Below are 27,980 nucleotides of genomic sequence, written 5' to 3'. Positions count from 1 at the left end.
AGAGACCTTAGATGGGTTTGGTGTGGTACTAATTTTTGAAAATGGCTATTTCAGTGGCTTCCCAGGATGTCCTGACATCAGTAAAGGAAATGTCAAAGGAAACTAAAGATAAAAGGTAGAAGTAGCAAATTTGGCTTTTATTCAATTACCTCAGAAAGTATAATTACAATTTATCCCTAAAATGGAGTACCTGAAAAGCATATTACACAATAATAATGAGGCAAATCTGAAGCTAAGAAGCTTACAAATCCTGATGCTACATCCTAACTTCAGCAGTGAAATTCTGAGTTTTCCACTGGAGCCTGAGGCTGCTTGTTAACTTACTTTGAGAACCAGGGAAAGTAAAAGCACAAGCCTATTGTCTAAGTATCAGTGTTTCTAAGGAGCTGAAGTAGATACTCCAGAGAAAATGAACATGGGAAGTGTACATATGATTCCTGTGAAACTGGAGCTTGGGCATTTGGCAATATAAGGAGAGCACAAGGCAGTGATGAAGAGGGCAGGGCTTCTTGACACAGGATGGCTCTCAAGGCCTGGTTCCTGTCTAGAGAGAGCAGTGCCTAAGAGAAGGGCCCTCTCATCCTTCCAGTAGAACTATGACTTCCACTCACATTGAATGAGAATCCCAGAAAGGGCCTGCTTGAACTTCTCCTTTGCTTCCTCCATGTCTTTCTCATGGGCAGCTTTCTCGTTCACCAGGCGACGGACGTGGCTGTTGGCCGACTGGATCATGGAGTAGAAGTTATTGGCACTGCGACGGTTTACCTCTCCTCGCTCAATCCAGGTGAGCAAGGTCTGCACAGCTTCTGAGAATTTGGAATCATCTGGAAAAAGAGGATTGATTTTTAGAGACATCGAATGTAACCAAATCTCCATCTATTTTCCCAACACACTGGCAAGGAGGCCACCATGGCTTTTTGGTGACAGTTGTAAAATGAGTTGCTGAGGGCAAGGAGCCATGCATACACGTGCGTGAACACACAGGCAGCCAGCAGGTGGATATACTGACAGAATGAAAGATTCCAAAACTAGTAAGATTGGTTGTAGTTACTCTATGAAGAGTTTTCAGAACAAGAGTGTCTCTTCTTTCCTTAAACAAAGATTTCTTCATTGATACAGTTTTCACATATTGCAGTTTTTAATGCCTCTGTATGCGTGTGTGTACTGTATAACTTAGTGGTGAGAGAACTTCAGAATTCCAACAATCTTATTTTTTAAGAAGCAATAAGAAAACTTGAGTCTTGAGTTTAACTTGAATTTGATGGTAACTTTATCCTGGATCCATGGAATCCATTGGATGGAGGCTTAAGAAAGAGTTAAATGGCTATTCTTTAGGTATAAACACTTATGTCTGACCTTTTTTAACATCACTCCTGCATCCAATCCTCAGCCCCAGGCCTTCCACTCAGTCCCAGTCACAATCTATTTTGATGTAATTTGTTCTATTTCAACATTTCTCCATATCCTGTTTCTCTTGCCTGAGGATACGTCCAAGTGGATTTCTACAGCTAGTTAAGAGTCACTCTCTGACGTTAAAATAGTAGCACTGCTCTTCCAAAGCCTCTGATTCAGCTTTCTGACGTACCACTTACACATTCTGCTGTTAAAGGCTCCCGATAAGGAGAGTCCATTAGCATCCCATTGAAAGCCCACTGTAGGACTCTACATAGCTCCTGTCCAGGAACCCTTACATCCAGAGGAACCATCTCTTACCATAATGTGAACTTCTTGCCACTTGCATTTTTTAGTGCAGATATGTAATGGGAAGTCAGCCTTACCATTAGAGCAGCTTTTCATTTCCTTACTTATGTACTGGTCTTTATGTTGATGCTCAGTTTTTAAAAAATAATTGGCATATACTTGATGCATCAATGCTCACTTTTTGCATGAGGTCCATACAATGAGCAAATTCATTTTGTTAAGAAAAGTTCAAAGTGAGCTGTTTGGTCTTATGGAAGTAGGTAAATCTTGGACCTGGTGTCTGCTTTCAGCCTTTCCAGCTTTTCTAACCAACCCATTACTTCTGTGCCTCTACTTTTGACTCTGTTTTCTGCTTTTCTCTTACAGGAAGACAAATCAATCCAAACAAAGGATTTCTGTAATGTGTGGAGCCCTTAGGCTAAATGGTGCAAACAAGTTTTGTGAATGAGACCTATTTGCAAAGTGGAATTAACAGCATCTTGCTAAGCCTAGAGCACAAGAATCAGGGAAAATTTATACCGTTAGAGCAGTGCTGGTGTCATCAGTAAGATCGATGGGACACTAGCCCTCATCCAATAAAATCAACCATATGAAAAAACTGGATTTGAGCTAACACAAGAGACTAGGCAGGGCAATTAAGATTAAATTAGCGAAATGGCTCTGAGAGTCAAGCAAAGGGAACAGGAATCAAAACTAAAGGGAAAGCAGTTTGATTTACCAATGTCTAAAAGTCTCTATAGTTACTGTGTGAAATAAATTGACCATTTTGTGATTCAAGAAATTCTTTTATTTGGTGGTAGCTAAAGTGAAAGTAAAAGTGAAGTCGCTCAGTTGTGTCCGACTCTTTGCGACCCACGAACTGTAGTCCACCAAGCTCCTCCATCCATGGGATTCTCCAAGCAAGAATACTGGAGTATCTTGCTGGAAGATCCCCTTTTCCAGGGGATCTTCCCGACCCAGGGATTGAACCCAGGTCTCCCACATTGCAAGCAGACACTTTAACCTCTGCGCCACCAGGGTAATCTAAGGACATACACTGTCCTTAGATGCATGGCCCTCCAATTTTCATCTATAAAATGGAATTTTACCAGAGTTTCCTGAGGTCACGACAAGTTCTACCATCTTGATTTATTCTGATTTAGAATTCAAAGCTAACTTGCTATCCACAAGGAAAGGGGGTGGGGGTGCTTACAGGTCTCCAGTCATGGATCACAGCTAAAATTCTCTGATGTGGAAAAGTGGGAAAAACCTGTTTCTTCCTAATCACCTGATGTATGGAGAGAAAAAGTAACATCACTTGAAACAGTGAAGGATCAGAGACACAAGTGGGAGGGACAGATTCTTTGGCTCTTGAATTACTGGGTACACCTCTCTATCTGCAAGGCTTCAACACAAGAAATGCCTAGAATCTGTCAGTGGGAAATTCGAGGATAACTGCCAATAATACAAAGACATTTATTAAATTTCTCCAAAGAAGAGAGCTAATCACCAAGCTCAAATGTTTCATTTACCTTTTAGTTTTTCAGCAACAATGCTGCATTCATGGTCAGAATAGTGGACCACTGGAGGTGGGGATGGTGGGCGCAACCTTTCCTCTTCCATCCTTCTGCGGTGACGTTCCTCTCTTGCTAGCATCCGTTGTTTGCATTCCCACTCATACAGATCATCTCGAGCCTGTGCAAAATCAACGTGAAGCCGGCCTGTGTCTTTTTTGTCAGTGCTAGAGCCCAGGCGAATGCGGTAACCTAAGTGCACAAGAGGGAGAGAGAGGAGCACAAGAGCAGCCCAGTGAGTGAGTGGCTTTCCAAGTTGCGTCCTTCAAATGCAATCGCAGTGGTTTCAGTTGGCCACATAACTCCAAATTCTCTCCCCACTACTACAAGGGGAACATTACAGGCTTGGATTATACTCTCTGTCTCTGATAAAAGTTTATTATTTCATAGTTGGCGTCTGTGCTCAGTCGTGTCTCTTTGCGAGTCTATTGACTGTAACCCGCCAGGTTCCTCTGTCCATGAGATTTCCCAGGCAAGAATACTGGAGTGGGTTGCCATACTCACCTCCAGGCTCTTCCCAACCCAGGGATCGAACCCGGGTCTCCTGCATTGCAGGCAGATTCTTTACCCACTGAGCCACCTGGGAAGCCACATAAAATATAATATAGTCCAAGATTGCTCCATCTGCCACTTTACTTGTGACAGAGGGAGGCTCTGTGGGTAACAGTATCAAGAATAAGCCTTATATGGCACCATGGGCTGGGAAGAACGAAAGAGCTGGCTTCAAACTCTACTGTCTTCGGATAACTTCAACAGTGTCAGTCATACCACCAAAAAAACTTGATAAAATTTCAATGTATCAGGTTGACATTTCAATCCCCCATATTGTTTCCTAGACATAGTTGGTAATTCATAACCATTTGAGGGAGTGGGGTGGGAGGGTGCAGAATAGAAATGATGGAAAGTGGTATATTATCCAGCCGACATATAATTTGGAATCCTTACCCAAAAAAAGAGGTAGTGTGTTTATACTGGGCTTCCCTGGTGGCTCAGCAGTAAAGAATCTGCCTGCAATGCAGGAGACCGGGGTTCGATCCCTGGGTCAGGAAGACCCTCTGGAGGAGAAAATGGCAACCCACTCTAGTATTCTTGCCTGGGAAATCCCATGGACAGACAACCCTGGAGAGCTACAGACCATAGGGTCACAAAGAGTCAGACACGACTGAAGCAACTTAGCACGTGCATGCTTATAGTATACTGGTATGGGACTGGGATTCATAAAACCAGGATTCAAGTCCCCACCTCCATTTTTGGTCGCAGCTTTAGCACCCAAGTTAAATCTCTCAACAAAAAAACTTTTTTAAATTACTGTTTTTATTAGCCTTTTAAGTTTCAAAAGCTTAGCTAGGTGCTTCCACACACATTTATCTCATTTCATTCTCAGCACAAGCTTGCAGAGTAACTCCTGCCTTAAACCACTAAAAATATGGACAAAATATATGAAACAATGGTTTTTAAGACTCTGGACATTAGGTATTGAAGACAGAGATCACTAAGAGACAAGAACCAAATGAAGTGATTACTGCGATTTCCCCAGCGTATTGCCTGGAGACAGAGGGGAACGCTCCAGCCCCTTTTCTAAGGGATTTTTGTTTGTTTAAATTTCTTTCTTTTACGATGTGGGAGAACAGCCATCCAATTCAGGCATTTTCTAGCACTTTTAAACTTTCAAGGAGCAGGTTCAAATTTAAAGGGAAAAATTAGTTGTTTTCACATTGGTGATTGCAATCTTCTTTCCTTTGGCAGCCATCAGAATGTTTCCAGGTGGCTGTTACCAGAGAGCTGATTTCAGTATTTAGATGGATGCCTCCTGAGCAGCATGTCGTCTTTTATGTACAACTGTTCAGGGCTTTTCAAGACCTTTAAGTTCTTATTAAAATAGTCTATTGTGGAATGCTCTGTTATCATTGCTAAGTGCTGTTAAATCTCCAGGAGTTGGATTTTACAGCACTTAGCAAATGTAAAAAGAGCATTCTACATCTGCCTCCTCACTTCTCCCGTGTTACCAGCCTACTTTTTCCAACACTCATTACTTTTTCTTTGGCCTATTGCAATAGGTCGGAGAAGGCAATGGCACCCTACTCCAGTACTCTTGCCTGGAAAATCCCATGGACGGAGGAGCCTGGTATGCTGCAGTCCATGGGGTCACACAGAGTTGGACACGACTGAAGCGACTTAGCAGGAGCAGTTAGATACTAACTGGTGCTCAATGATTCTTTGATAAATGAATGTAAGACTTCACGCTAACCTTAGATTCATTAAGGGGAAGAACTAGGTTTTACCTGTTTTCTATCCTGCACAACATTTAGCACAATAGCTTACACAAAGAGACGTCCAACAAGTGCCTGTTACATGAATGAAGATTCTGTAGCACTTGGACCCAATTCTTCCAAACTGTTAACCCTTAGGCAAGGAAGTAGTTAATGGTTCTATGCCCTTTCCAATTACTTCATCTTCTGCCTTCAGTTTTGTCTGTCCACTGCCCCATAATGAATAATAATTCAAGTTAAGTAAAAGATTGACCATGAAACTTTATCTTGAAACCACCCTAAAAAGCAAAGGGCTTCATTTTATAATATTTAAGAGTTGTTGTTCAGTTGCTCAGTTATGTCCAACTCTTTGCCACCCCATGGACTACAGCCCACCAGGCTACCCTGTCCTTCACTATCTCCTAGAGTTTGCTCAGATTCATGTCCACTGAGTCGGTGATGCTATCCAGCCATCTTATCCTCTGTCACACCCTTCTCTTCTTGCCTTCAATCTTTGCTAGCATCAGGATCTTTTCCAATGAGTTGGCTCTTCACATCAGGTGACCAAAGTATTGGAGCTTCCAGTTCCAATCACCTCAGTCTCCTCACCAGAAACAAGTGACTTTATGCAGACTAGTTCTTACTATCTCCACTCCAACTACCACAGTATATAAGCCACTATCAGTTCTGGATTAGACTGATACTATAGTTAGCTACCTAACCACCAGTCACCAGCATTCTCCATACCCTTCAGTCCATCCTTTACATCAATCTATCACTTTAGAAGTGATATTTCTAAAATGTATACCGGATCATGTCACTCTATCCTTAAAAATCCCTCAATGGCTTCCTGTTGTACCCAGAATAATAAACTTTACTACAGGCATACCTTGGAGATATTTTAGATTCAGTTCCAGGCTACCACCATGAAGTGAACATCACAATAAAGTGAGTGATACATAATTTTTGATTTCCCAGTGCATATAGAAGTTATGCTTACACTGCACTATAGTCCAAGAAGTGTGCAATAGTATTATGCCTAAAAATGTAAATAACTTAATTACAATACTTTATTGCTAAAAAATGCCAACCATCATCTGAGCCTTCTGTGAGTTGTAATCTTTTTTGCTGGTGGAGGGTCTCGCCTTGACGTTGATGGCTGCTGACTGATCAAGGTGGTGGTTTCTGAAGGTTGACGTGGCTGTGGCAGTTTCTTAAAATTTAAAACAATAATGACATTTGCTTCATCCATTCTCAGTAGCATGCAGTGCTGTCTGATAGAATTTTACTCACAGTAGAACTTCTTTCAAAGTTGGAGCCAATCCTCTCAAACCCTGCTGCTGGTTTAAACAACTAAGTTTGTGTAATATTCTAAATCTTCTGTTGTCATTTCAACAGTCTCCATAGCATCTTTACCAGGAGTAGATTCTATGTCATGAAACCACTTTCTGTGCACATCTCTAAGAAGCAACTCCTCACCCATTACAGTTTTATCATTAAGATTAGAGTAATTCAGTCACATCTTCAGGCTCCAGTTCTAATTCTAGTTCTCTTTCTATTTCCACCACATCTGCAGTTACTTCTTCCACCAAGGTCTTGAGCCCCTTAGAGTCATCCATGAGGGTTAGAATCAACTTCTTCCCAACTCCTGGGAATGTTGGTATTTGACCTCTTCCCATCACAAATGTTCTTAATGGCATCTAGAATGGTGAGTCTTTTCTAGAAGGTTTTCAATTGACTGTTCCCAGATCCATCAGAGGAATCACTATCTATGGTAGCTATAACCTTATTCATTGTATTTCTTAAATAATAACACTGGAAAACTGAAATGACTCTGATCCATGGGCTACAGAGAATGGCTGCTGTGTTAGCAGGCATGAAAACATTAACAGCCATCAGAGCTCTTGCATGACCAGATGCACTGTCAATGAGCAGTAACATTTTGAAAGGAATCTTTTCTTTTTCCCTGACCAGTCAGTCTGAGTAGTGGGCTTAAACTATTCAGTAAACCATGTTGCTAAAGAGACGTGCTGTCATCTAGGCTTTGTTGTTCCATTTATAGAGCACAGGAAGAGTAGAATTAGCATAATTCTTAAGGGACCTAGGAGTTTCAGAATGGTAAATGAGAATTTGCTTCACTTGAAAGTTGCCAGCTGCATTAGCCCATAACAAGAGAGCCAGTCTGTCCTCTGAAGCTTTGAACACAGGCATTGAGCTCTCCTCTCTAGCTGTGAAATTCCTACATGTCATCTTCTTCCAATAGATGGCTGTTTCATCTCCATTGAAAATCTGTCGCTTACTGTAGTCACCTTCATTAATGATTTTTGCTCGATCTTCTGGATAACTTGCTGTAGCTTGTACATCAGCCCTTGCTGCTTCTCTGTGCAGTTTTATGTGATGGAGATGGCTCCTTTCTTTAAACCTTATGAACCAACTTCTGCTGGCTTCAAGTTTTTCTTCTACAGCTTCCTCACTTCTCTCAGCCTCCACAGGATTGAAGAGAATTAGGACCTTGCTCTGGGCTAGGCGTTGGCTTAAGGGAATGTCACGGCTGGTCTGATCTATCCAGACAAAACTCTTCATATCAGCAACAAATCTGTTTCACTTTCTTATCACTTGTGTGTTCACTGAAGTAGTACTTTCAATTTCCTTTAAGAACTTTACCTTTTATACACAACTTGGCTAACTGTTTGGGATGAGAAGTTTAGCTTTTCACCTATCCGAGTTTTCAACATGCGTTCCTCACTAAGCTTAATCACTTCTAACTTTTGATTTAAAGTGAGAGACTCTTCCTTTCACTTGAACACATAGAGGCCATTGTAGGGTTATTAACTGGTCTAATTTCAATATTGTTGTATCTCAGGAAATAGGGAGGCCCAAGGAGAGGGAGAGAGATTGGAGAACAACCAGTCAGAACACACACATTTATCAGTTAGGATCGCCATCTTACTGGGGTACATCTTATATGTGGCACCCAAAAACAATGACAATAATAATATCAAAGATTACAGATTATCAAAACAAATAATGAAAAAGTTTTAAATTTTCCAAGAATTACAAAAATGTAACACAGAGACACGAAATGACCAAATGCTGTTGGGAAAATGGCTTTGACAGACTTGCTCAATGCAGGGTTACCACAAAACTTCAATTTGTAAAAAACACAGTATCTGCAAAGCACAATAATACAAAGTGTGATAAAATGAGGTATGCTGGTAAAGATTAAAGGCCCAACACAGTTTTCTTGTGTTTACCTCTCAGACTTCATTTCCTGTCGCTGCTTCTCCTTCATTTAATGGGCTCCAATCATGCTTACCTTCTCTCCTCTGCTTATACACACCAAGTCCATTTTCATCTCAGGGTCTTTGACTTGCTCTTCCTTATTTTGGAACGCTCTTCCCACAGGTGTTTGCATGGCAATCTCCTTCATATTGTTCAAATCTCAATTCAAATGTCAGAGAATGCTTGTTTTCCTAGCAACCCCAGGTGTGTTAGCTGTTTTTATCTTCTTCTTAGCATTTATTGGTACCTGATATGTTTTGTTTATATGTATCATATTTTGCCATCTTCAGAGTGTAATATTCTTGATGGCAAGATGTGCCTCGGTCTTTGCCATCTCCTCGGCCATCTAGCATTCTATCAGCCAATTAATATTTGATAACTAGCTGACTTCCATAGTTACTGTTGAACATCTACTTTGGTACCAGGGTTATGTGCTAGATGCTGGGGTTTTAAAGTTATGGAAGACATAGTCTTTCCCCTAAGGAGTTCATGCTTTGTTGCAGGAGACAGAAGTGGAGAGAGAAAGTTCTCATGTGGTATTACAGGTGTCTGTCAGGAGGAAGAACCAGGTGTGGGGGAAGCTCTGAGGAAGGGGTGCCCAAACCAGCCTGGTGCAGAGTGGGGAGAGAGGTCAGGGAAGGCTTTCCAGAAGAGGTTGTGATTGAGCTGGAGCTCTGGACTATGAAGATGTATGTATGGTGGGTGGGGTGGGAAATGTAATTCTAGTCAGAGGAAAAGGCAAAAAACACCATTCTGGGAACTAGAATTAGTTTAGTGTGTGGTTAGGACATGGTATGGAAAGGAAGGATTAGGAGTTAATGGTGACAGGAAAAACAGATAATCAAGGCCTTTAATGTTCCAAGTAAGGAGTTTTGGAGTTATCCCATGGCAACTGGGGCTTCTCCAGTGGCTCAGTGATAAAGAATCTACCTGCAATGCAGGAGACACAGGAGATGGGGATTCGATCCCCAGGTTGGGAAGATCCCCTGGAGGATGGCATGGTTACCCACTCCAGTATTCTTGCCTGGAGAAATCCCATGGACAGAGGAGTCTGGTGGGCTATAGTCCATGGGGTCCTAAAAAGTTGGACCTGACTGAAGTGACTGAACATGGCAACTGGCACTACATGGGAACTTTAAAGGAACATACTGGGCTGTAACATACATTTTTCATCTATGAAGGTGAGAGGTTGCCATTAAGCCCAATCACCTGGGTTCGATCCCTGAGTTGGGAAGATCCCCTGGAGAAGCAAAAGGCTACCCACTCCAGTATTCTGGCCTGGATAGTCCACGGAGTCGCAAAGAGCTGGGCACGACTGAGCAACTGTCACTTGCACTTTTTCACTTTAGCTGCCACAGATGCAAACACACTGATCCCCAGTCTCTGTGTCATACCTGGTGGGCACAGTCCTCATGACTAAACACCTACCAGAAAGATAAAGGGCTTTATCCACCATGTACTCCTCAGCAAAGCGAATGTGACAGAAATTTTTTTTGCTCTTCCGAATAGCAATGATCTCTCCACACTGCTCAAATACCTCCACGATGATCTGCTCTGTCCCATTTTCAGGCAGGCCGCCCACAAATACTGTTTTGCATCCTGGTGGTCGTTCTCGGGTTGCAGGAGGTGGAAGATCTAAGTGTAAGTGCAAAAGCATTTGAAATTAAAATGTTTGCTTGGGACAGACCTCTTAGAAACTTAACATGTCCCAGAGATAACCCTACTGTCCCCATCACACTTTTGCTTTCAAGTCCCAGAAGCATGTGGCCTCTAAGATGCTCATCTCGGTTTCATAGCAAATTGGTTGCATGAACCTGAGATTTATGTTATTCAATGATTTGGTGACTATGATATATATATATATATATATATATATATATATGATAAAGACTCAGCCCCATCAGCCCCATCATATGTTCTTTGATTTTGTTCTTTACTTTTGTTGTGACAACCCAGTCCAATTTTCAGTCATTTTCCTAAAGAAGACAGTTAGTGGAAAGACATCCCACTGGGTTTAAACTCTTATTTTAGGGAATTCTTAGAACCTGGGTCCTTGAGACAAGGATTTGTTTGTAAAGTTTGTGGTCATTGTATTCTGTTCATGTTTACTGAAAGAACTGTTTTGGGGTGAATTTGACAGTAAAGAGGTGAACAGTTACAAAAATATTTCAAGCCATCGGAATAATTTGCTTGACAGAGTCAGCCAGTGTACAGACCATCCTTTTCAGGTTTTTTGTTTTCTGATTCCAGTAAACTCTTCCTCTGATTCTTTGCTGGAGAGGTGAAGTCCAATCATGAAGCATTTAGAGGAAAAGTAAGCTTGTCTGGGAAATCATTAAATAAAATTAGATAAATTTGGCTGTAGAGAGTTATTAAAAATCTACTTAATGAGACGATTCTCCGTCTGCTTTAAAAATGTGCTTTCTACTCACTTATCTTATACATAAAGCCTTTTGTATCCGCCAGCTCTGTGTTGCTATTTATATCTATCAAAGCATTTTCCAAGCAAAACTCTACAGTTTATAGCCCAACAAAACAAAGCATGATGGTCAACGGTTTTCTAGTGTTGGTTTTGTATCTGCAAGGATTTATTTTGTGTTATCCATTCTTCCCATTCAGCTCTTAACAATAATTCTCCCAGCTCAAGATTTGGAGAGCTCAACAACAAGTGATTATAGTTCACATGCAAAAATAAATGAGTCTCACTTGCAGACTAGGCCAAGGCCCCCACCTGACTCTTATCCAAGTTGGCAAGCAGATGATTTGAGAGCTGCCTCAGTTATTAGCATCTTAAACTTCCTCATTTTGCTACCACTGTCTGTCCTCTTAGTGTGGGTCAGAATAATCAAATTCTCATGGTGCCCTTTCCCCTTCTATTTAGTCAATAAAAGGGGTGGAGGTATTCTGGGAAACTGCAAAATTTCTCTTAAAATTTTAAATGTCTGTAATTTCAAGAACCCACTCCTTTTTTTTTTGTTCCATAGGAGAAGTATAAAGGGAAAAGGAAGATAATTTAGTGAAAAGGAATCCGAAATGTCTTAGTCATCTACGCTGGAGAGGTTAGTTTTAGTCAAAAAGGAAAATGTCCAGAATCTCTTGAGACTTTAACTTCTGAGTTTTTAGTAATTGGAAAAGATTCTAGACGTCACTGTCAGTGATTCTCAACTCTGGCAGCACACTGGAATCAACTTGGGAGTCAAACGAACAATGCCTAGGTTTCACTCAGATGAGTCTGATTTAGTGAATCTGGGGTGCAGCCTGTGCATTGTTTTTTTTTTTTTACACCTCCTCAGGCAACTCTGATGTACAGCTCTAGTTGAAAACCACTGACTTGGCCTAAGCTTCTAATATTACAGGGAAAAAACCTTAGCTGACTGAGGTTGGGTGACTTACTCAAGGTCACCACGTCAGACAGAAAGAGAAGGAACATGAATTTGGAGCAATGAAACCTGGATTTAAACCTAAATTATGATTAAGATTTATCAAACAACTGTATAATCTTGGGAAAATTATATAACCTCTGATAACCTTGTTTTTTCATCTTAAAATAGAGATACTGTCCCCTACCTTACAAGGGATATTGTAGGATAATCAATAATCTACTACCTCTACTGCAATGTGGTACAATGCCTAGTACTAGATAGACTCCCAATAAATTGTAGTTATTACAGGGTTATCGTTATTTGCTACTATAGAACCCAGGTTTCCTAATTACCAATCTGTGGCTTTCTAAAGTCCTACCACAAGTCTTGAACGTGGAGTAGCTCCTCTCGGCCCTCCTGGGCCCGCGCAGCTGCAGCTCCTTGGACGTGGGATTGCTCCTCCTGGCCATCGCCCCTGACCTCAGGCGTCGGGTAGCTCATCTCGGCTGCTGCCCCTGACCTCGGATGTGGGGTAGCTCCTCTCGGCTGCTCCTGCGCCGTCGAAGCCTGGTGCTCTCGGTCGCCGCCCCTGACCTTGGGCGAGGGGTGGGTCCTCATGGCCAGGCTTCTGCGCAGTGCGTGGCAGCCGGTGTGCTTCTGTGCAGTGTGTCCCAGCCGTTCAAGGTCAGGAGGGGTGGCCCTGAGGAGATACCCCTCGTCCAAGGTAAGGAGCAGTGGCTGCGCTTTGCTGGAGCAGCCGTGAAGAGATACCCCACGACCAAGGTAAGAGAAACCCAAGTAAGAGGGTAGGTATTGCGAGACGGCATCAGAGGGCAGACACACTGAAACCATAATTACAGAAAACTAGCCAATCTGATCACACTGACCACAGCCTTGTCTAACTCAATGAAACTAAGCCATGCCCGTGGGGCAACCCAAGATGGGCGGGTCATGGTGGAGAGATCTGACAGAATGTGGTCCACTGGAGAAGGGAATGGCAAACCACCTCAGTATTCTTGAGAACCCCATGAACAGTATGAAAAGGCAAAATGATAGGATACTGAATGAGGAACTCCCCAGGTCGGTAAGGGCCCAATATGCTACTGGATATCAGTGGAGAAATAACTCCAAAAGAATGAAGGGATGGAGCCAAAGCAAAAACAATACCCAGTTGTGGATGTGACTGGTAATAGAAACAAGGTCCGATGCTGTAAAGAGCAATATTGCATAGGAACCTGGAATGTTAGGTCCATGAACCAAGGCAAATTGGAAGTGCTCAAACAGGAGATGGCAAGAGTGAGAGTCGACATTCTAGGAATCAGAGAACTAAAATGGACTGGAATGGGTGAATTTAACTCAGATGACCATTAAATCTACTACTGTGGGCAGGAATCCCTTAGAAGAAATGGAGTAGCCATCATGGTCAACAAAAGAGTCCGAAATGCAGCACTTGGATGCAATCTCAAAAACGACAGAATGATCTCTGTTCATTTCCAAGGCAAACCATTCAATATCACGGTGATCTAAGCCTATGCCCCAACCAGTAACGCTGAAGAAGCTGAAGTTGAACAGTTCTATGAAGACCTACAAGACCTTTTAGAACTCACACCCAAAAAAGATGTCCTTTTCATTCTAGGGGACTGGAATGCAAAAGTAGGAAGTCAAGAAACACCTGGAGTAACAGGCAAATTTGGAGTACGGAATGAAGCAAGGCAAAGACTAATCGAGTTTTGCCAAGAGAATGCATTGGTCATAGCAAACACCCACTTCCAACAACACAAGAGAAGACTCTACACATGGACATCACCAGATGGTCAACACCGAAATCAGATTGATTATATTCTTTGCAGCCAAAGATGGAGAAGCTCTATACAGTCAGCAAAAACAAGACCGGGAGCTGACTGTGGCTCAGATCATGAACTCCTTATTGCCAAATTCAGACTTAAATTGAAGGAAGTAGGGAAAACCACTGGACCATTCAGGTATGACCTAAATCAAATCCCTTATGATTATACAGTGGAAGTGAGAAATAGATTTAAGGGACTAGATCTGATAAACAGAGAGCCTGATGAATTATGGACGGAGGTTTGTGACATTGTACAGGAGACAGGGATCAAGTCCATCCCCATGGAAAATAAATGAAAAAAGCAAAATGGCTGTCTGGGGAGGCCTTACAAATAGCTGTGAAAAGAAGAGAAGTGAAAAGCAAAGGAGAAAAGGAAAGATATAAGCATCTGAATGCAGAGTTCTAAAGAATAGCAAGGAGAGCTATGAAAGCCTTCCTCAGCGATTAATGCAAAGAAATAGAGGAAAACAACAGAATGGGAAAGACTAGAGATCTCTTCAAGAAAATTAGAGATACCAAGGGAACATTTCATGCAAAGATGGGCTCGATAAAGGACAGAAAAGGTATGGACCTAACAGAAGCAGAAGATATTAAGAAGAGATGGCAAGAATACACAGAAGAACTATACAAAAAAGATCTTCATGACCCAGATAATCACGATGGTGTGATTACTCACCTACAGCCAGACATCCTAGAATGTGAAGTCAAGTGGGCCTTAGAAAGCATCACTATGAACAAAGCTAGTGGAGGTGATGGAATTCCAGTTGAGCTATTTCAAACCTTGAAATATGCTGCTGTGAAAGTGCTGCATTAAATATGCCAGCAAATCTGAAAAACTCAGCAGTGGCCACGTGACTGGAAAAGGTCAGTTTTCATTCCAATCCTAAAGAAAGGCAATGCCAAAGAATGCTCAAACTACCACACAATGGCATTCCTCTCACACGCTAGTAAAGTAATGCTCAAAATTCTCCAAGCCAGGCTTCAGCAATACGTGAACTGTGAACTTCCAGATGTTCAAGCTGGTTTTAGAAAAGGCAGAGGAACCAAAGATCAAATTGCCAATATCCACTGGATCACTGAAAAAGCATGAGAGTTCCAGAAAAAACATCTATTTCTGCTTTATTGACTATGCTAAAGGCTTTGACTGTGTGGATCACAATAAACTGTGGAGAATTCTGAAAGGGATGGGAATACCAGACCACCTGACCTGCCTCTTGAGAAACCTGTATGCAGGTCAGGAAGCAACAGTTCGAACTGGACATGGAACAACAGACTGGTTCCAAATAGGAAAAGGAGTACATCAAGGCTGAATATTGTCACCCTGCTTATTTAACTTCTATGCGGAGTACATCATGAGAAACGCTGGGCTGGAAGAAGCACAAGCTGGAATCAAGATTGCCGGGAGAAATATCAAGAACCTCAGATATGCAGATGACACCACCCTTATGACAGAAAGTGAAGAGGAACTAAAGGGCATCTTGATGAAAGTGAAAGAGGAGAGTGAAAAAGTTGGCTTAAAGCTCAACATTCAGAAAACTAAGATCATGGCAACTGGTCCCATCACTTCATGGGAAATAGATGGGGACACAGTGGAAACAGTGTCAGACTTTATTTTTTTGGGGCTCCAAAATCACTGCAGATGGTGACTGCAGCCATGAAATTAAAAGATGCTTACTCCTTGGAAGGAAAGTTATGACCAACCTAGACAGCATATTCAAAAGCAGAGACATTAGTTTGCCAACAAAGGTCCATCTAGTCAAGGCTATGGTTTTTCCAGTGGTCATGTATGGATGTGAGAGTTGGACTGTGAAGAAAGCTGAGCACCGAAGAATTGATGCTTTTGAACTGTGGTGTTGGAGAAGACTCTTGAGAGTCCCTTGGACTGCAAGGAGATCCAACCAGTCTATTCTAAAGGAGATCAGTCCTGGGTGTTTATTGGAAGGACTGATGCTAAAGCTGTAACTCCAATACTTTTGCCACCTCATACGAAGAGTTGACTCATTGGAAAAGACCCTGATGCTGGGAGGGATTGGGGGCAGGAGGAGAAGGGGACAACAGAGGATGGGATGGCTGGATGGCATCACCACCTCGATGGACATGAGTTTGAGTAAACTCCAGGAGTTGGTGATGGACAGGGAGGCCTGGCATGCTGTGATTCATGGGGTCGCAAAGAGTCGGAGAGGACTGAGCGACTGAACTGAACTGAACCAAACCAAACCAGAAGTCTGGAATGGAGTGAGAACTAAGACCTGGACTTCTAAACTCTCAGTTCCTTGCTTTATTCAGATCTTTAGATAAGGCTGGGTGTGGGAAGGAAGCATTCTTAGTGCTAGAGAAACCATTACTGACCTGAACTTGGGTCTGCTCCTCTACCTCCCACCGGCTCCAGCAGTAAAGCCAATCTACCAGAACCCAGGGTGTGCTGAAGGAAAGTGAATGTGAGAGTGTTAGTCACTCAGTCATGTCTGACCCTGCGACCGCATGGAGTCTTGCCTATCAGGCTCTTCTGTCCATGGAATTCTTCAGGCAAGAATACTGGAGTGGGTTGCCATTTCCTTCTCCAGGGTATCTTCCCGACTCAGGGATCGAACCATGGTCTCACCCATTGCAGGCGGATTCTTTACCGTCTGAGCCACCAGGGAAGTACAGCAATTATTGAAGTGACCGAGCAAGGGATGCTCAACGGAGCTGAACTCTCCGATGGCTTTCATGGAAGGGTTTTTAAAGGCCATATTTGAGGTGAGGGCTGCTGGGAGCATGACTTTCTTCTGACTGGTTGGTGGGGAGGAAACAGAGTGGTGTTTGGGGAGTCTTAATCATCAACCTTCTGGTTCCAACCAGCCTGGGGTCTACATGTGGTGAGCAAGTAGTCACCATCTTCCACCTGGGATGGGGGAGGGTCAGGGAGAAGGGGGTGTCAGCTTTTGCATAACAACTCAAAGATCTGTGTCAGATTGTTATGCAAATCCCTTGAGGAGGAATTAGCACTCTGCTTTATTGCTTAATTGTTATTGTTCAAGCTATCTTTCTTAACTGCTTTTCCTTTCTTTCTGTATGCTATCACTTCTCCAATTATAATTATAACTGCTAGTACCTGCTCTTTGGCACTCACGGAAGGCCTAGGAGACCAAAACCTTTTCCTGCAAACAAGAAATAGGGGACATGGAGGGCCTTTTGTAGCCTGTAGGGCCCCGAAGGGTTCTGCTCAGTCTAGAAAACATCTAGAGTCATGTTTTCAAATCTAAGGCTTTTGAATAGAATCCTGTTGTTGAATCCTTCTGAAGTTTACTATTAAATGATTTCAATGGTAAATACTATTCTTGTGAAGCAAATAATCATCTTTTTATACAATGTGAGTCAAACCTAGTTAGGTCTACCTTTAAGTCCATTGAGAGACTCTAAAGAGTATAGTTACATGGAATACCAACAATACAAAGGCTCCTTCCCTTGACTACTTCTGTGGGATTGAAAAATTCTGTGATGAAATCACCACCCTGTTTAGATGCTGTGATTATTCTGTGGTGATTGTCTGCTGAGTAAAGGAGCATAAAAGCCACTAAGAGTCATGTCAAGAATGCCCGGGATTTATTTATTTTCCTTGGGTAAACGTAGCATTTGCTGAGATTCAGGTGTATTGCCACCAGCAAGGCAATGGGCTGTACTACCTTCCTTAATGGATAGTACTTGTTCTTTAATTAGCAGCACAAAGCACTTTGCTGTCTGGGCCTGATTTTCCAATCCCACAGAAATTCAGTGATCTGGGCACAGCAATGGTAACTCCATAGGAGAGCAAATTCAAAGTCCACCTATTAATCAGGTAATGTGCTAAGCTCCTGTAACACCCCAATCACCACTCCTGGATGGAGAAGAAGAAACTTCTGCATTAAAAGATTTAAGATAACTGGGAGTAAAAAGCACTCTAATCTCTGGTAATGGAAAAGGAGGAGCTTTTGGTAATTCTAATTACAACTAAGCAGCCGCTCTGGGGAGCTGTGTTGGGACAATCAGCATTCAGATCAAAGTCACTGCTGATCTTGGAGAAGTGAGGCTTGGAGCAGCACATCAAATAAACCACTTCCACCAATAAACCACTTGCACCCTGTTTTTCAAAGGGGCATCACAGACCACTCAACTGGTTTGCCAGAATTTGCATACTGCAAAATTGTTGAGTTGATTTCATCAGACAGCCCAAGATTGAAGGTCCCCTAGACAATCAGCAGGGGTCGGGTATATTTTAATGTAATCCCAACTGATTGGAAGTAATCAGAAGGCCAGTGAATCTATTAATTTATCCACTTTCTCTAATTTTCTTTATAGAGCCCAGCCCTAAGAGCCAAAATAAGTTCAGCGGGTTTTGAGGTGGTAAAATGAAATGATTGCTCTTTTTCTGGCTCCTGGGTGCTTCCCCACATGCCTGCACACAAATATCAGATGATATTCCACCAGTTACTTCATGGTCACTGTTATTTCACAGTAGATGAAAAATGTAACCTCTCCACACAGAAGGTCTATTAGCCGAAGTGAAAAATCTTCACAGAATCGACTTCTCTGGAGAGAGGGTGTTGTTTCTCTTCTTATACCAACTGAGGACTGTTAATTGGGAATGCAGTAAATCTCTGATAGCCACCTTGTGAAAAAAAAGTACCTGTGTTCCAGAGAGCTTTCTTTTGCCATATCTCTGACTCCTAGGCTTCCCTGGTGGCTCAGATGGTAAAGAAACCGCCTGCAATGCAGGAGACACAGGTTCGATCCCTGGGTCAAGAAGATTCTCCAGAAGGAGGGTATGGCAACCTACTCCAGTATTCTTGCCTGGAAAATTCCATGGACAGAGGAGCCTGGTGGGCTACAGTCCATGGGGTCGCAAAGAGTCAGTCATGACTGAGCGACTAACACTTTCACTGACTCCTAGGAGTGCACAGTCAGCGCCAGTCTAGTTTCATCCATTGGATTTTTAGACCAGAATTGATTTTGCTGGGTCTAGATCAGAGAGGTTAAGCTATTTACCCCGGATTTCATTGCTATTTAGTGACAGAGATCTGGGATATGACACCAGTCCTATGTTGCTTTGGGGTTCTTAATTATTATACCCGTACTGCCTGTTTCATTAAAGGCACAAAACTCTACTCATTTGCTTTTGCTTTGCCTAATATACATTTTGAGGGACTTTTGCCTAGGTGAACAATTATTCTGGTAGCTCCATTTTTAATGTCAAGAATCATGTTTTTAGAAATGGATGAAACCTTGTAAGTATCTAGGCTAACCTAACCCGATAGCCTCACTTACAGACAAGGAAACAGACCCAGGGAGGTCATGTGACTAGCCCAAGATTCCCTCAGGTGATAGAGCTGGGGTAAAACACAGTTCCCTCGATTTTAATCTGGTAGTTTGCTCACTATTAATACTTCAATACTGTTGTTGCACATTTGATGTAGATCCACCTAGAAAAGTCTAGTGGTCAGTAGGCTATATGTGTCTGAAGCTCAGAAGAGAGCCATGGAGTGAAAAAATAGATTAGGAAGTGATCAGCATGTCGTGTAATTACCTCATGTTCTCTTGACTTCTAGACCTCTGACTTCTCCTTCCGTATTCATCCATCCATCCCTCTACTATTCATAAATATTTATTGAACATGTACTATATGTCAGATACTTTTCTCAGTGCTGGGGATATATTAGTGAACCAAACTGACAAAAATTCCTCCTTTTGTGGAGTTTGTGTGCACGCATGCATGTGTGTTCAGTCGTGTCCGATTCTTTGAGACTCCACGGACTGTAGCCCACCGGGCTCCTCTGTCCATGGGATTCTCCAGGCAAGAATACTGGAGTGAGTTGCTGTTTCCTACTCCAGGGGATCTTCCTGACCCAGGGATCAGACCTGGGTCTCTTAGGTCTCCTGCACTGGCAGGCAGGTTTTTTACCACCAGCACCACCTGGGAAGCCCCTTTGTGGTGTTTACATTCTATAAATTGCTTGTTAAAAGGTAGTAAGTATTAAGTGAAAAATAGAGAGGTAAATAGAACTGTGAATGTGGCAGGGAGGACTGAACTTTTAAATAGGTTGTCAGGGTTACTGAGGAAGAGACATTTGAGCAAAGACTTGAAGGAGGCAGGTGAGTTAGCCAGGCAAATATTTAGGGGAAGAGTATTTCAGGCAGAGGAAAGAACCAATACAAAGGCCTGTGATGGAAGAGTGCCTAGAATGTTCATGGAACTGCATGGAGGCCCATATAACTGGAACAATGGGTGTTGCAAAGGAGAGTTGTAAGAGACAAAGTCAAAGAGACAGTATGAGAAAGGGAGGCCCTTCTGTGCCTTTAAACAGACTTTGGCCTTTATTTTGAGTAAAACAGGGAGTCATTAATGGCTTTTAAGTAGAGGAGGGACATGATCTGACTTAGGTTTTAAAAAGGATCACTCCTGTCTGCTCTCTTAAGAAGAACTTATAGGGGGTAAGGGTGAAAGAGGAAGCACAATTAGAAGAATATTGCAATAGTTCAGAAAATGTATTATTGTGGGTATAAACTGGGCCACGGCAGTAATTATCATGAAAATGGTAGAATTCTAGTTATATATTTTAAGGTAGACTTGACACAGTTTTGTAACAGATTAAATATGGTGTGTGAGGGAAAGAGAGTAGATTAAGGATTACCCTTAAGTTTTGGCTGATTAGTTGAAAGGATGCAGTTGCCATTATCTGAGATGGAGAAGGATATTAGTGGAGCAGGTTTGGGGGCAAATATTAGGGGTTTTGTTTTGAACATATTAAATACGAGATGTCTATTCAATATCTAAGTAGAGATATCAAATAAGCAGTAGGATATGAGTTCAGGGTTCAGAGACAGGCTCTGAGCTAAAAATGTAATTTAGAGTATCAATGGCATGGGGCTTCCCAGGTGGCTCAGTGGTAAAGAATCCACCTGCCAATTCAGGAGATGTCGGTTCAATCCCTGGGTTGGTGAGATCCCCTGGAGAAGGAAATGGCAACTCACTCCAGTATTCTTGCCTGGAAAGTCCCATGGACACAGGAGCCTGGCAGGTTATAGTTCATGGGGTTACAAAAGAGTCAGACACAACTTAGTGAGTGACTAAAACAACAACAAACAACAATCATTGGCATACTTTTTTTCAATATAAGTACAGACAGAGAAGAGGTCCAAGGACTGAGTCACATGACTCTCCAATAATAAGAAGTCAGTGAGAACAGAAGGTTATCAGCAAAGCAGATTGACAAGGAACAACCAGTGTGGGGAGCAAAACCAATAAATAGTGTAGTGTCCTGGAAGTCAAGTGAAGAAAGTATATCAATGAGTAAGGAATAGTCAACTGTGTCATTCAGAGCTATTAGGTCAATCAGGAAAAGACTTGAGACTTGACCATTGGATTTAGTATTGTGAAATCATTAGTGTCCTTTTTTTTAAAGGTATGAAAAAAGTTTATAGCAACTAGTGCCATAAAATCAATACATATTATAATGTAGTGTCATTGTTATCTATTAATTTATCAAATATTTTAAAAGTATATTATATAAATGTCACTGTCATGGTCCTTATAAATGACTGGTTTCCAGGCATGAATGAGAATGCTTGTCTAACTTTATGAGTGCTGAATACATTAGTGTTATTAATCAAGGGACATTGTGATAGAGGGGTGGGACAAAAGCCCAAATGAAGAAGATTTAGGAGAGAAGAAGAGAAAGACTGGAAATGGTAAAGATGAAGTCTTTTGAGGACTTTTGCTGCTAAGGAGTGTACAGAAACTTTTCTCTCTTAACTCTTGAAACATTAGAATTCCTTAGGGTGTCCTGCTTTGTTATCCTCCTCTTGATCTATACAAATCTCTCTGGTGGTCATTCTAGCAGCTTCAAATGACCTAATGTTTCAAGAAGGATGAAGGTTTCAAGAAGCAAATATAGTAGAGAAATAAAGTAATATAAGGGCTAAAAATATCCATTGGATTTAGCCCCCAATATTTTAGTGAAAATGTATTAGAATGATAAATGATTAACTACTGTTTTAATTTTAGTACCTTTCTCATGGAAGTGTTTGGGAGATGGTAGGCTTAGAGGTAGGTTGGAGAAGGGAGTGAGATTAAATAAGAGTTGAATTTGACTGGATTGTGGGCAAGCAGAAATGATATGTTGAAGATGGTCACATGATGCTGTGGAGACAGGAAAATTAGGGTCACTAAGACAAAGTGTGTTGATCACCACCCAGTTCTACAGGGGTTAAGTCACAACCCACTGCATTTGCTGACCAACAATGTATCCTGAGAGGAATTCAGGATGAAAAGCAGGATGAGGCATTCTGTGATTTGGACAGGCAGGCCCTAAGGCTAGTTCAGTGTATATTTCAAGAAGAATTTTAATGACCCTGCATTCTTGAAGCCTCCCATCCATAGCAAAGCACTAAAGTCATTCACTTGAGATATCTGTTCTTGGTGATTAGCAGTAATCATTTATGAAGACATATGCTTGACTGTATAGATTTCCTAGCCAAAAATCATAGATAAGCTGAGCTCTCTCCTACCTTTTTGGAGTAGTTTTACTCAGAGCAAACTGAGTTGCTGTCTGCTGGGCTGTAGTCCTCACCAAGACCCTGAATAAAATTTAAACTCACAACTCTTATGTTACGGGTCTTTCTTTAAGTTGGCAAAGCAGACCAGTGAAAGGCTTTTGAAGTCCAGAATTTGGACTTTGAATCTTTGGGCAATGGGAACCCCGGGACTTTTAGGGTTCTATATATGTGACAAGGACCTGGATGAAATGTTAGATGAGAGAGAGGGGAAGGAATCAATGGTAGAGATACTCTCTAATGAAGAAATAAGAGAGAAGCAGATCAGACTGGTGCATCAGGAGACTGTGAGAGTCCCTAAATCACCTGACCTTATTGCTGAGAGGATGTAAGAGACAGGCAGGAATAACTACTGGGGTTATCAGACTTAATCAGATCAAGGCTTATCAGACATGGTTGGTGGGCTCTGGAGAAGATAAGTCACTCATACCAGATTCCTACTCTTCCCATTGCACCTGCTCTTTCCATTCACCTTTAAAAATCTTGGGGCTGTTAACAAAAACGATACTTTTGCCATACTCTCAGCAGAGAACTAAGGGAGGCTTCTCTATTCGTGTTTTCTCCACTCAAATAACCTGAGCCCCCTTTCAACAACATTCAATCCTAAAAAGGAACTAGAATGCCAGTTCACTTTAAGCTGTGTTAAGAGTGTTAAATTTTGAATTCAATTCCAAAGCTAGGTTCCCTCCCAGAAGCTACCACTTTATAGGCACTAATTGCCTTGTCAGGACTCTTAATACCAAAACAAATAATAAAGGATTGATACACCAAAACATTTTGACTTGTGTGGAGAAAAAGCAGAGTATTACTTGGATTTGGAGGGAAGAGTGTGCAGCTTTTACAGTGAATGATCTCTTTTACTACTGGCATATCTGGTGGAATTGGAGGAGGTACTATTCCTAGGCCAGGCATCATTGGAGTTATTGGTGGAATTCCAGTCATCATTCCAAGAGCAGGATCAAAATCTAAAAAAAGGAGAGGAAATAGAGAATAATCAATTATACCAGGCAAGATCAAGTAGAGGTAGACTGTTACCTTATAAGCTTCAAACCAAAGGTCTTTCTGAGACAGAGGCAAAATATTTAGGAAAACACATTATTAGCATTACCGGACCTTAAATATTATAATTGTGCATTTTTCTTTAGGGCTGTTTCTGTTTGGCCAGTGATTATTTGTGTCTATATCTCATTTTGACATCCAAGGCCTTTTGTATTGAATAATATGACTGTGTCTTGTGCATTGATCTTGCCTTTCACTAGTTCCCAACACACACTCTCTGCTCCATTCAGACCAGGCTTCACATTGTCCCTTGTAACACTTCCTGTCTTTTTTTATTTTTAAATTTACAATATTGTATTGGTTTTGCCATATATCAACATGAATCCGCCACAGGTATACACGTGTTCCCCATCCTGAACCCTCCTCCCTCCTCTCTCCCCGTACCATCCCTCTGGGCCGTCCCAGTGCACCAGCTCCAAGCATCCAGTATTTTTGCACTATAGCATGGTGTTAAAAGCATACAGTTTTCGGGTTTAGGCAGACCTGGGTCCTAGTTCTACTATTTGATTAGGAGATGAATCTTTTGTACCTCCATTCCATCATTGCAAAATGGGGTTAATTCCACCTACTTTTATAGGAATTTGTGAGGAATAAAGATGATGAATGCATAGCACAAACATGCTCAGTAAATAACTACTCTCTGTGCCTTTGTTCCTGTTGTTCTCCCTGCCTGCCTGGAATCATTCAAGCCTCCCCAGATTCTCCCCCATGGTTCAAGGCCTAGCTCAAAGTCCCACACTCCCTGAAAAACACTTTCCAGATAATTCTAGTTCATTTTTATTTCTGTGTCAAAAACTGTTCTATACCTGTTGCCACTGAATTTTATTTTGCATCATCTTTTATTAATGTTTCTTTCAGGTTTGCTTCTAGGGTGTGTGGGAGCCCCCAGACAAATATGTTTATGGGGTTTGTCTAGATATATAATTTGACTCACCCCAAATCAGCACCAACGCTATTCTGGTAGCCCATGTGATACCATGAAAGAAATACCATACCAGCCAGCTGGAGTGATTTACTTGCCAGGATACTCTCCTGGAACCAAGACCCTGGGAGGACTCTACAGGCATGAGTTCAGAAGCTTCTTGGGGCATCCAGTTGAATCCACATGTGGCATAAAGGACTGCAGAGTGCAAAGGGGAAAAATGGGGACTGGGGTCCGCACAGGTTCAATTTGAGATTGGGGCCCCTTGCTTAGATGATACTGCAAGCCTTGGTCAATGCCAGACACTGGAGAAAAACCTAGAAAATTTTGAGAAAGGTGCTTCTTGGCATCAAGACCCACATAGGACCTGCTCTGGACTGGGGCACCTATCCTGATGGTACCACCTACCGGCCAGTCCTTGGCTCTGGAAAGGGACTTACAAAATACTGAGACAGTCATTCCAAAGCACGAGGTCCCCTGACGTGAGGGCCCATGGCAGGGGCCCCACTTGCCTGGGTCTAAAGGCAGTACTGATTTCATTGTTTAAAATTTGTCTCTATAACAAGATGCACGTTTTTGAGAGAAGGGAGTGCATTGTACTTCATTTCCTCACCTCTCATTCTTGTCCTCTGTTAAGGCAGGCACAGTGTACTGCAAACAAAGGAAGTGTTGCATAAGGAGTACTGATCATTGTGGTAGGCCCTAGCCCCCAAAACTTTACCCTGCTTACCACTCAGGCCCAAGGGACAGTGCCTTAGTGTCTCCTTAAGGTGGCTCTGAGCCTCCCTGGTTGGCTCTCTAAGATGTTGAAGGAAGTGTATCTAAGCAGTGGGAAGAATTTGTGGTTCACACAGAAGCAAAACTCCGGGTACAGTTAAGCCCAGAAGGAGGGAGTCTTGTGACTGGGCAGATAAGCAGGTGGGTGGCACACAAGCAATACCCACTGCAAGCCAGCCTAAGAGAGCTAGGACATTCCCCATCCTCTCATGTGCCTGTCATGCAGAGATGCCAAGACCCTGAACATGTTTGGGAAGAAAATATTTTCTTCTAAGAGGAAATTTTATTTTTCTGAAAACAAATTTACTTTTAACCCTCATATGTTATCTCACCCAACACACAAGTATCCACTTGTACCTGAATGTGTGTGCTCACACACATGCACTCACATACATGCATACTCCTTTCTTTCCTCCCTGTGATTCTCATCTCTACTCTCCTCCATATGATAGTTGTATGACCATGGGGGATATTTCTTAATATCTGTGTGCCTCCATCTCCTTTTTGGTAAAAGTAGGGATAAACAATGACATTTAGCTCAAGGAATGAAAGGACAGAACAGATATAAAAGGCTCTGGCCTGATCGATGGTGGTCCTGATAGGTAAATTTCCTTTCTTCCATTCCAGACATGTGTCCACACACTAGTAAATTCATTTGTTCAGGCACTCACTTCCACATCCCACGAACATTTGTGATAGCCTCCTGTCAGGCTCTAGACAGCGGGGCAGGGAGTCCAGGACTTTTTTCCCATCTTGGAGATCTTAGGGCTCCTGACACTCTGTGTTCCTATGCTGTAGAATAAGAACGCTGTGGCTAAAAATGCTATTATGTCTTTGGAACATTTGATCTCTTGTGTATAAGATTTTGGAAAAATTGTTAACATTATTTCCCCCACTTACAAACTGTTAATTTTCAGTAGGAGAAGATCAGAATAGATTGTGTGCCAACTAAACAATCCCATCTATTTCTCCCTCCTACTGAAATGTTTGTCTTCCTTTTATTGTTCTGCCTGCCTCCTCATTGTTATTCATATAGTTCTATCACTCACAACTCCACCTTACCACAGATTACAGAAACATCAGTTCATTAAACAAGTTTTGCCACTTCAACTGAGAAAGAAATGCCTGTCTCCATGTACTGTCTACTAATAAATGGAGACAAACAAAAAACAAATACACAGGATAAATATAACTCTTGACTGATGTACTCACCACAGCGCTTTTCAGTATGATTACATTAATATTTTATGAAATTCATTTAAAAGCAAGTATATTCATGACATATGGCTAAAGCCAGAGTATATAAACTCCCTTTCTTCTTTGCATTCAATATGCCAAGAGTTCCATAGGCTGCACTGCCTAGCAGGGCTTGCTGGAGGGCAGGTTGTACATTGCACATGACATTTCAAGGGCTCCTATCACATTGATTATTTCTTTTGTTTATCTTCAACCATGAAGACCAAAGTAGACTTGAATTTCTAATACCAACATAGAAAAATAACTGTTTGAAATCATGGGTCTTACAGAAGTATTGCGGAACCTGAAAAAAATCAAAGAAGTCCAATAATTTAAAATACATTGGGAACAGAATACCAGAAAAGTTCTCTTCCTTTTCCAGATCCTATTCTGACTGGAGGAATACAGCCAATATGTAGATAGTATTAGCACTTTACGTTAGGAATTTGAAATTATTTTATAAAAGGGTTGTGGAATAGGCCAAGGTATCCCCCAAAGTACTTTCACAATAAATGTTCTGTTTTGCTTTTACCATATCTTCTTCTAAAACCTTTTCCCTACTGCCTTCTTGATTCTTGACATAGCCGTTGGTGGAACTGTCATAAGATGTTGGTTTGTATTCCCTCTTCTGATTTATGTATTTTCCAAACTTTAGTTTAATGGAAATGCTGCAAATGTTGTTTTGTAGTTGGGCCAGCTTGTTCCTCTGAGTTGCAGCTCTATTACATCTCCATTACATGATTTTTAAGTAATGTTTCAGTGTAGCCTTAAGTTTTCCTGATGCCTAGCAACTTGCACTTAACTCAACCTAGAGTAGTTATTAAGCAATATTACTGTCCCCTGCTCTCTGTGTCTATCCGAGCCAGGGAGCTGCAACGGAGGCAAATGTCATTTCTCTGCTGCCGTCCAATCTTCCCCATGTCTATCTACTTGTATGTCCTTAAATATTTCGATGCCAGCCCCTCTGCAGGTGTTGAGGTTGAAGGAATGAGTAGGACAAAATCATCAACCTCATAGTTTAGTTTGGGAAAAGCCATGCAAAGAGTTACAATGCTTTATCATCAATTATTATTATCATCACTATAATTGCTTATTGGGTGCTTCCATTGTGCTAGGGACTGTGCTAATATAATCTCATTCCAAATGACCTGTGGGCTAGGTACTATTATTATCTTTCCTTTTATAGATAAAGAAACTGGGGCTCAGAGGGTTTAGTCAATTGCCCAATGTTACACAGCCAGTAACTGAGACAAGACCTAGGATTCAAATCCAGATCGGTTTAACTCTAATGCTCTTAACCGCTGCACCACCTCTCAGTGTACTATGGCAACTGTTTTCATGAATTAGTTTAATTACAGGTATAAGGTGAAACAGGTATGCTGAAAAACATGGTAGATGAATAACAAAATGTTTCTGTATAATTCT

The 27,980-nt window shown here is 41.8% G+C and overlaps 1 protein-coding gene across 20 annotated transcripts in view; it reads right to left on the bottom strand.

Moving 5' to 3' along the window:
• Positions 1-27,980, bottom strand: part of ENOX2 (ecto-NOX disulfide-thiol exchanger 2) — a 289,817-nt gene that overhangs the window by 49,515 nt on the left and 212,322 nt on the right. For 19 of the 20 annotated variants that reach the window (XM_086389288.1, XM_086389286.1, XM_086389289.1 and 16 more), the window contains 4 exons: positions 23,371-23,526; positions 10,214-10,420; positions 3,213-3,446; positions 612-824 (listed from right to left, as the gene is read on the bottom strand). In XM_086389288.1, coding sequence (XP_086245414.1) covers positions 612-824; positions 3,213-3,446; positions 10,214-10,420; positions 23,371-23,526 — 810 coding nt within the window. Of the gene's footprint in view, positions 1-611; positions 825-3,212; positions 3,447-10,213; positions 10,421-12,526; positions 12,662-23,370; positions 23,527-27,980 lie in introns of those variants that run through there. The other variant, XM_086389302.1, reaches the window with a different exon arrangement.

This window comes from Bos grunniens, chromosome X (genome assembly GCF_055505025.1).
Source record: "Bos grunniens cultivar Pamir isolate PY7600 chromosome X, Bosgru_T2T1.0, whole genome shotgun sequence".
NCBI lineage: Eukaryota > Metazoa > Chordata > Mammalia > Artiodactyla > Bovidae > Bos > Bos grunniens.
The sequence above is the reverse complement of the archived record's forward strand: the minus strand, read 5'-3'. Positions and strand labels throughout refer to the sequence as shown.